Source organism: Rhincodon typus, chromosome 13 (genome assembly GCF_021869965.1).
Source record: "Rhincodon typus isolate 14 chromosome 13, sRhiTyp1.1, whole genome shotgun sequence".
Classification (NCBI taxonomy): domain Eukaryota; kingdom Metazoa; phylum Chordata; class Chondrichthyes; order Orectolobiformes; family Rhincodontidae; genus Rhincodon; species Rhincodon typus.
Genome location: NC_063344.1, coordinates 61,708,823 through 61,719,010, shown reverse-complemented (window position 1 = coordinate 61,719,010; position 10,188 = coordinate 61,708,823). Strand labels below are relative to the sequence as shown.

Genomic DNA, 10,188 nt, shown 5'->3' with positions numbered 1-10,188 from the left:
CCTCTAACTAGCTGCCTGTTGTAGCATGCAAAAAGAGGCGGTCACCAGCAGTAGAAAATCTGTCTTCACTGAAGATATCCAGTGACACTCAAGTAAGTGCAGGATTGTAGTTTTGACAGTTTCTCATGGGTGATTTTCCAGGTACTAAAATAGACATTTTAACAAGCCTGTCTGTGCAGACAGTGTTTCACCGAGGCGGTGTCTCTTTCAATTGGCTATTAATTACAATTGGAGTCTTTGAATGTGGAATTGAATGATGTTTAAGATAATCAATTTGGGCCGGGGCCATGCCACCCAAAAGAAAGTAGCAACATTGATCTCTCAAGAAATTTACCCACTCCACTTTAATGTCTGCTCTTCGTGGCTTTACCCAAAATGGTGAGAGTTAAATTCTGCTCCCTCTCCATTAAAATCAAAGTTCCAATGTAAATACTGGTGGTAGTGTTCACATCAAGACCAAATATATTTTCTGTATCTTGCTTATGCTGATAAACTTCACTTTGCTCAATCTTCCACTGTTGTTGCTATTTCTACCTTCTGCTTTCCGTTGAACCCCAGGTCTACATGTTTGGAGATATTTTCTCCCATGCTGGGAAGCAGTTGCATGAAAGAAAGGAAGAGCAGCAGTAAGGTTCTGAGCGGCCCCAAGCGAAGTGAGGAAAACAGCAGGTGTTATGCAGCAGCCCCTACAACTGCTAGTACCCTGAACTCCACAAAACCCCTGCAGGGCCTTAGTCAACTTGGGGTACTATCCACCATGCAAAGAGCAGACCAGCGAGAAATGAGAACCAGCAATGAAAATGTAAGAATACGATAAGGATGGAGAATTGAAATTTAAAGGTCTGCAGCAAATGGGAATATCAAAATAAGTAAAAAGACAGAACAAGATCAAAATAAGTAACAGCAGGCAACTGAGATTCAAATGAAAGATAAGGTGCAAGAAAATCACGGGCTTGCAAGCGGGTTTAAAAGAATGTGGAAAACCAAAAAAAGGGGTCTGGAGACAGTAATTAATGAAAAATCCAAAAAAATAAGTAAAGGAGTAAAATGTGGTACTTCATAAAAGAAATGAGAAGGGGGTCTGGAAAAAGGGCACAAAATTGGGACTGTGGTAATATTGGAAGGATTTTTAATAAGATCCAGGAAGTGGGGCTTCAAACAGATAAGAAAGACACAATCATGAAAACTCAGCACTCACTGAATGAACTGGGAAGCTAACAGTACTGAGAGCAGGAACTAACCTTTGAAAAAAGTAGATATGCAAAACAAAAATAAGGAAGGAAACCAATGCTTTAAGAAAGCATCAAGCAAGGGATAAAGACTAAGAGCCTTCGAATTGTGAACAGCAATGATCAAGAATATCACGTAAAATATTTCCTACAGAAATAACTAATTGTAAAAACTGGAAATTACCCAACAGCGAGGCTTGGAGGGAGATTAGACGCAGAATCGGCACTCGTGATGCAAATATAACTAGTAATATTGAAAACTGCCATGCCAGTAATAGCTACTGGTGTCATGGAAGCGTCATGTGGATAGCTTAACATAACATCCCCATGTGAAGCATTCGAATGGGTGCATAACATATATTGATTTTATTTTATAATTATTTTATAGCTATATAAATTAGGCTTCATTCAGTGTCACGTGCTCTTTAAGAGTGGAATTGAGGCCTTAGTTGATTATGGAAACATTATATGGTTAGCATAATCATGAAAACTTCACAACTACTATCAAGCTTGAACCTCTACCACTTAAATGTATGTAACTCCAGCACTAATTTGATTTTCCATTTAAAGTATAGGTTCTCTGCTATTAACCCCACAGTTTCTGAGTAAGCTGAAGTCAGGTTAAAAGATAATGATGTATATGTTTAAATTTACTGGTGTGCTTCACATATCCATGTCTGTTTCACTTTCTGTTTAGAATGTATAGACATCATCCTGCTGGTTACTGGCCCATGTGCTTTAGGCAAACAGTCACACAATACCATCGCTCTGATCTGGATTCAGATTCAGTTCAGTGCCAGCTGATGGATCGCAAAGCAACTTGGATATCACTGTTTTCCTTATTAGGAATCATCTACAAAAATAATGGTGCTTGTGCACCCTTAAAATCAGCACTTACTGTACTCGTCAAAATCAGCTATTTTAAACCAAAAAAAATTAGTCAGATATAATATAGAAATTTGAAACACTAGCTAAATTTTGACATTCAGTTCAATGACTGTTCACTTACCTAGCTGGGCCTATGGTAGTTTGGTAAACCATCAACATTGACCTTGCCAAATTTGCACTTAAAAGATATACAAATTCACATCACTTTGAGGTAAGTAGTTCACGAGGACACATAAACTTGTGGGATTAGGAAGTCTCAGCTTTCATTCTAGCAGGAAAAGTTGAAAAAGCAAGTCCAGGTTGACTGCTGCGGTACTGTCTTTTATCTTGTTAGGTCGCGTTCTACTAACATTGTTTTTCCACCTATTCAGTACGTATTCCTTCGACAGATATATTTTGACTTGTCAGTAAAATTAAGGCTCTCTTGCAAATTCACAATTTCTTCAGGGAATACATGTCTTACGTTTTTTATATTCTTGCATGGGATGTGGGCATCGCTAACAAGGCTGACTTTTGTTTTCAAATCTAAATGCATTGGAACTGAGTCACCCACTGGATCATTTCGGACAGCAGTTAAGAACCAACCACATTTCTGTTTTTAAGAGTTACATGTAGTCGACACCAAGTAAGGATGACAGATTTCCTTCTCTAAGGAAGTGAATTCAGATGGGCTTTACAACAATCAACAAGGATTACATGGTCGCCATTAGACTAGCTTGTTAATTCATGATTTTTTTGTTGAATTTATTTTTCTGCCATGGTGGGATTTGAATTCATCTTCCCAGAATGTTAGCTTGGGGCCTCTGGATTCTTAGTCCAGTGATATTACCACCATGCCACCACTTCCCCTTGAACAAATATGAAAAGTCGTTTTCAGGTGTAGACTTCTTAGAAAATATTTACTTAACTCCAGAGATATTATTTTATATTAAAAATTCAAAATTCAGTCATATTAAAGATTGCAGGAGATTGAAGGTTTGTAATGTGTTCTGTTCTTACTGCGAGGTAGAGATCACATGAGCTCACAGTAAGTGGGCACCGTGGTGGGGATGCAGTATCATTATTAACATTTTTCATATATGTGACCCAAAATCAGGAGGTCCACTAATAACTGAACTTTAGATTAACTTGAGACTTGACTCTGTTATCAGGTTTCCACTTATACCTAACCCTACTTTTGTATTTGGTGCATTTATAGTTCTCATTACTGTCAGGTGACATCCATATCTTGGCTTCCTATATTTAAATTGTAAGAACTATTACTGTGTCCCAGTAATAGAATTATAAATACACAAAAGTCTATCTGACAAGATAGGGAAAATAATTTTAGCAATATTAACAACAAGGGCCAAAGCATGGAGTTCACACTCCAATGATCAAAACTGCAGAAAGAACAAATATGGAAGCATGAAACTCGATTTCCTTCCTTCTGGGAATATTAATAACCCTTAATTTGAAATGTATGCAGGATGACATTTAACTTGGAGATAGTGGTGTGTGGAGATCAAGTATCTTTGATCATCACCATGTGGGCCTGCTTTTATCATCACAGGCAAAATAGGGTAAAGTCACCCGTAGTCTCAGAAGATCATTAGGCTGCTCTCTCATTAGAGCAAGCCGACTGGTGGTGAACCATTACAGGTAAGCCACAGGATTAGCTTCATATAACTTGTTAGAAATTAAATAAGCCACTCATGATGTTTATAAACCAACTGCCAATCTGCATTAGTTTATGTTTGAGCAAAAACAACTCATACTTTTGAGACTAAATCTCAATTTGTCTCCTGATTTGAAAGACAAAGTAGCAGGATGTTTGCATTTCTGCCTCTCAAGCCAGCGCTACCTTTTCTATTTCTAAGCATCACTCAGCTGCTACTGCCTGTTTCCCCACTTGGGTTCAGATATGCTTGGGCCAATACTACTACTCTTTTTGCCACTTCTTCTCTCTTACAGGCTTCAATCCTTTACCTCAGTTGAAGGATGCTCCTTTTTCTCAGTTTTTCTACGCACTCTTGTTTTACTTTTCTTCAACTTACCACTGCTTAGGATTTCATGCCAATACAGTGTGACACTATAATATACTGGGAGTAACCCAGAAAAAAGGGTGTATTCCTTTGGTTCTTATCTGATGTGCTGGTATTTTTGGAATGAGGTTGATCAAGGAAGCTGTTGATTCTACCAGCGATTACAGTTATTCAGGATATTGTAGATTTAAGTTGTAAGTTACCAATAGCTGGTGTCACTTTTCTGAAATAATTTATTTTAGTCAATTCAATCAACTAGATCCTGGAATCTTTTGCGATTCATTGAAAAAGATTCATGAAAGCATAACCTGTTTTATGTTGATGATTCTTGAGATTTGTGGCCACTTTCTTAAATTAAATCAATGAGTGGCTGTAAAATCAAAGTGTTGGTGTAAGTATCATTGCGAGAAACCAACAGTAAGGGTGTTGAATAAAGACTTTGTGAAAATTGAAATGTTCACATCTTAATTATTAATGTTCTGATTTTGTATATGTAGCCAATGTAGCGGTTTGACAAATTTATTGTCAGTGATATGTTTCAAGAGTGTGGCTTGAATTTTAAAAGATACGAAGTACAAGTTGGCTGCAGAGACTTAGGATTTTATTTGAGCATACTGAGGACTATTGCTAAATATGAATTAAAAAATGTAACATCTCTGGAAAAGAACAGAGCCTCAACACAATAGATTTAATGTAAGGGGACGGAGATTTAAAGGTAATGCCAAAAAATGTTTATTCATTCAGAGAATGGTAAGATTCTGGAACTCAGAATCCGGAATTATCTGTAAGGATGGTAGAGGCAGAAACCTCAAACCATTTAAGAAGTTTTTAGATGTACGCTTGCGATGCAAGTCATACAAGGCCAAGTGCTAAAAAATGGAAGTAAAATAGTTAGGTCGTTATTTTTGACTGCAGATTCGATGAGCTAAAGGGCCTTTTTCTCTGCTGTGAACCACTATGACACAACAGCAAATTATAAAAAAATACTTCAAATAGTTCCCACAATACAATGAAAGGTGAAGTACTGCAGGGGCTGAAAATCTGAAGAAAGAAATAAAATGTCTTGATGTACTTCACAGGACTGTATAAATAATTTGACACAAAGCCTTATAAGGATATATATAAACAGATGATTGAAAGCTTGGCGAAAGAATTTGATTTACAGAAGGGCATCTCAAAGAAGGAAAGAGACTGGCAGAGAGTCACAGGTTTAGGAAGAAAGTTCAGAACTTGGGACTCAGGAGATGAGTTGGAAGAGGACAGATATTTAGGATGGTTGTGGGGCTTAAGGAGATTACAGATATGTAGAAGCATTTGTAAACAGGATGAAAATTTGAGAATCCAAGTGCTGTTTAACCAGAGCCAAGTTAGATTAGCTAGCTCATGCATGATAGGTAAATGGGATATGGTGAGACTAAGTTCAGGCAGCAGAACTTCGGAAGACCTTACAGTTACAAAGGGAGAATGTCTGAGGCTAAACTGGACATTGAAATGGTTAAATCTAGAGGTGACAAAAACACAGATAAGGATATCAGCAACAAATGAACTGAGGCAGAGGCAGAGGCAGAGTCAGCCCATCTAACAGAGGTGGATTAAGCAGTCTTAATGATGGCATTCATCTAGAAGTTTATCTCGGGTTTAAAATGAAAATTTACCTAAAGTCTGATTGAAGTCAGTTTTCAGACGAGAGGATTGCAATTTACCTACAAAAACAGCTTTTATTTACAGACTGCTTTTAAGTAATTAAAATATCCCAAAACAATTCACAAAGATGAATTTGGTGTCCAGACCAAAAGGTGATCAAAAGCTTGGTCAGTAAGATAAGTTTTAAGAAAGGAAGATGGGTTAGTATTTACATAGTGCTGTTCGTGTCCTCAGAATGTCACAAAGTATTTTAACCCCATAAAGCATTTTTGAACTTTGGTTTTAATGTGGGAAACATTACAGGAGTATCTTAAAGAAGGAGAGGTGAAGAGACTAAAAGGGTTATGGCGAGAATTATGGAGTTTTGTCATCAAGATAATGAAAGACACAGCCATTAGTGATTGGGCGAAGAAAGTAGGTCCTGCACAAGTTGGATCACGCTTGTTGATAGAACCAAAGTATTTGACAAAGTGTTTCCTGCTCTACATTTTGTTTTGCAAATCTAAGTAAATAGCACTATAAATAGCTGGACAATGTGAACATGCGTTAGTTGAATGAGTGTAGGATTGGGTTTGAAATTGAACTGATTTCTACATTTGAATAACTTACTACATCCATACAGCAACATTTAGAAAAGACAGGCACATCAAAAGCTATGAAAATAGTGGTGTTTACAGCACCTATAGAGCCACACAGAAATTAACAATTACTGACTTTGGATTAGGGAGGAAATAATGTCAAACAGTTACTTGACTGTCTTTACCAAGAACTTATGACAGCAGTTTCATTGATATATTCAAACACGTCTCTTTACGAGCAAGAACCTGGTTTGCACGGAGGAACATGGCTCTTCTAGGCACACATCAGCATTGTTGCAGGAACAACCTGCAACACAATCACAGTTTGGTTGATGTGATACAGGCTGTTTTGAGGGTTTGGAGGATTAAATTATGAGGACTAGTTTCATAAACCTGACTTCCATTCCACTAAATACAAATGGAAATGTAGTATTTATGAGGTGTTTAAAATGTTAAAGAGATGCAATAGGACAGATGCGAAGAGACTGTTTCCATTGGGAATGTGATGGTGGTGTAGGACGAGGGGAATCACAAACAAGGGGAAGTAATATTAAAATTGGAGCTCAGCTGTCGAGAAGGGAGATTAGGAAGCATATTTTCACAAAAAAGGGCTGTGAAAAGTTTTGAACTAACTTGTGCCACAAGTTTGGAACTGTTGAAGCTGTCAAGTCTGAGATTGATAGATTTTTATTAGGTTAGGATATGGAGCAAAAATAAGGCACTTCTTTCTCACGGTGAGTTGGTGTGATCTGGAATTTACTGTGGAAGTGAAAGCAGATTCAGAAGTGTTCAAAGGATGCATGAAGGACTGAATGACCTACTTCTGATCCTTATATTGGAAAATTATGCTGTGACAAATCTGCTGAACAAATCCAGAATCAGAAAAAAAAAGGGACAGACTGTGTATTTCAGGGAATGCTAAACCCCAGGAATTGGCTTCAATAGTTACTTTTACAGTAACTGATCTAAACTAAGACATAATGTCAGGCTTATCAAAACTAAGGTTTTCTTTTCTTTTTGCTACAACATTCTGAAAGACAAGTCAAATGACAAGTCACCTTATGGATACTTGGATGGTAGGTATACCACCAAGGGTTGAGGAACTCATTTTTTTGAGTTGTGCTCAATTCTTACTTGTGGTTCAGATTTAGGCCTGGTCCAGTCCCAACTTGGGATTCACATTTCGAGCTGCTGTGATACCTGAAATTGGGTGACTGAGAAAACCTGCAGCAGCACTTTGAAGATTGACTCCGTTTCATACAACTTTCATTTTCAGGTGAGAATCCTGCTTTCTGGAATCTATAGTGCTGCTTTTGTCTTGTTCTAGATTAGGAACAGGACACTGCAGCCTTTACACTGTAACCGTTCAACCGTTAACATTGTAATTGACCAGATCTGAGATTGGGTTTCACAGCGATAGTCAGGCCACATCGAGTTTTTAAGATTTCTTTGAAAAACATCTGAATGGAAAATGTTAGAGTGGTGTAATTTCTAATGTGGTTTATTATAGGATGCGAGCAAAGGAAGGTGCAGATATGAGGCTACCAATCACACGTACTCTCATCACCAACATGCTAAACATAACTTTAGTGCTGATATCATCTTTAGGTCAGCGATCAGACTCGCTTCCGAAATGAAGAAAGATCCTTTCCACTTGGTTGAGCAGAATAGGTCTTACTGGTGTTTCATGGTATGAATTATAAGGTGTTACAAACCACCAACCACGTAAAAAGAAAAATAATCAATCTTAAGAAATTATCATTAACTGTGTGGTGAAATGCTATCTTGACTCTGACAAGTCAGAGTTTGAAGAACTTTTTCAATCTAATGGCAGTGGGTAAATGACAGGGAGCCAGCAGAATAATTTGCATCTATAATAAGAGCAAATTATTGTGAATCCTGGAAATCCGAATTAAAAACAAATTGCTGGAAGCATTCAGCGGGTCCAGCAGTTTCCCAGGAGAAAGAAACTGAGTTAACGTTTCATCAGAACTGAAGATGTTATGACAGGGTTTAAGCAGCAGTGGCAAGAGGAAAGGACCGAAGGAGAGATTTGTGATTGGATGGAACACAGGAGAGATTAAAAATACTGCAGGACAAAAGCATGCGGTAAAGAAACCATGTGGGTACAAAGTTATTGTAAATCGCAGCAGCAGAACCATGTTTGGTAATGGCCTGTGGGAATGAATGTGAGAAATTCTTGAAATTTAGTGTTGACTCCAGAGGGCTTGTAGAGCTCCTCATTCAAAAGGTGAAGTGCTATAGCTCAAGTTTTTGTTTGCTTCATTACAACAAATATAGAAATCTAGAACTACGAGGTCAGAGTGGAATTGGGATGAAAAATTCAATGTCAAGTCCCTGGATGCTTTTGTTGGAAGGAGATGTTCAAAGCCTATCTGTGTCATTAACAGTGAATACAATACATTAAATTGCAAGAGTAAGATGTGCAACACTATTTTACCAGGACAGTGGGGAAAAATGCTGTGGAAAGTCAGATGCTGTATTTAATGTGTTGTATAGGGATATCCCAAAGGTAGACGAGTGAATCCTTGAGGCTGATTAAAGAATGGAACAAGGTATCCTGGAGGAAATTACCTTAAAGAGTAGGTGAAGGTGTTTAGCGATCGCATAACACTTGCGGATGAATGTGAAGAAACCAAAGCTGGAAGGTGAGGGAACCCTGTTGTAGTTTGGCAGAAGTATGGTGTGGTCATTGATTCTGTCAATTATGGTGGAAGGCAATTTTCAGCTGAGGGAAAAGGAAGACAAAATAGAGGCTGCAATGCCAGAAGAGATATGGAAAAACTGAAAGAAGACAATGAGAGTTGCTTTAGAAAGTGGGTTGTGTGGAAGTAGCCAACAAAGCTGTTAAGAGCTAGTAGAAGGAATTTGGTGATCAGACTATCCCCAGAAATGATAACTGATAAATCAATAATGGAAGAACTTGGAAAAGAACCAGGTGAAAACAAATTGAAAGTGCAGTTTCTGAAATTGTTGATCCAAACTAGACCAGTACAGTTATCAATATACCAGAAAGTGGTGTGAGGAAATGGACATGAATAGGGACTGGAACAAAGAATATTTTTTATATTGCACAAAAAGATGGGCATTGCTTGAGGATCTGTGCCTTTTATTCGAAGGAATGAGTTAGTCAGAGGAGACGTTTGTCAACATGAGACAGAGGATGTGGTGCGTGAAGTCTGGTAGGGACTGTGTTCAAAACCTATTAGAATCCTCTCAGTTTTTTTTATTTTAGATGGAGTTATAGAGGGATGGATATCCCTAGCGGGAAGAAGATGATCGAGGCCATGAAATGAGTCATGGAAGTTATTGGAAGAGTTGCAAGTGTAGGTCAGAAAGAAACAGGACAAGGTGTTTAATGAGATGACAGAAGGTGGCTTCTCTCCAAGCTGCAGCCATGCTTCAGTTCTGACTCCCTTCGTATGTATGAGAATAGCTATCAGACATCACTGTTACTGAGCACAAATCAATCACAGTACATTTGTTGAAGAATATTTGCAATGCCATGTCCATTCATAGTATGTCATGAACCCCATAGGGCTATCCGAGACTGTCATAATGAGGGATAAAGCCAAAGGACACTGTCAGTCTGAAGAAAGGAGTAAAAAGACAAAAAGAGCAAAATGCTGGAAAGAGCCAACAGGCACTCTCAGTGTGATGGACAGAGCCTGCAGGCATTGTGTGAGGGAAAGATCAAACAGCCACTGTCAATGTGATGTAGTGAACCAATCAACACTGTACATGTGAGGAGAAGAGCAAAAGATGCTGTCAGTCTGAGGGATAAAGTAAAAGATGCTGTCAGTC

The 10,188-nt window shown here is 38.2% G+C and overlaps 1 protein-coding gene across 2 annotated transcripts in view; it reads left to right on the top strand.

Annotated features, from left to right (window-relative positions):
- The first annotated feature begins 776 nt into the window (after positions 1-776).
- LOC109929240 (diacylglycerol kinase delta) overlaps positions 777-10,188 on the top strand; it is a 106,191-nt gene continuing 96,779 nt past the window's right edge. Inside the window, exon 1 of one of the 2 annotated variants that reach the window (XM_048604320.1) lies at positions 777-802. In XM_048604320.1, coding sequence (XP_048460277.1) covers positions 782-802 — 21 coding nt within the window. In that variant the 5' untranslated portion in view covers positions 777-781. The remainder of the gene's footprint in view (positions 803-10,188) is intronic. The other variant, XM_048604319.1, reaches the window with a different exon arrangement.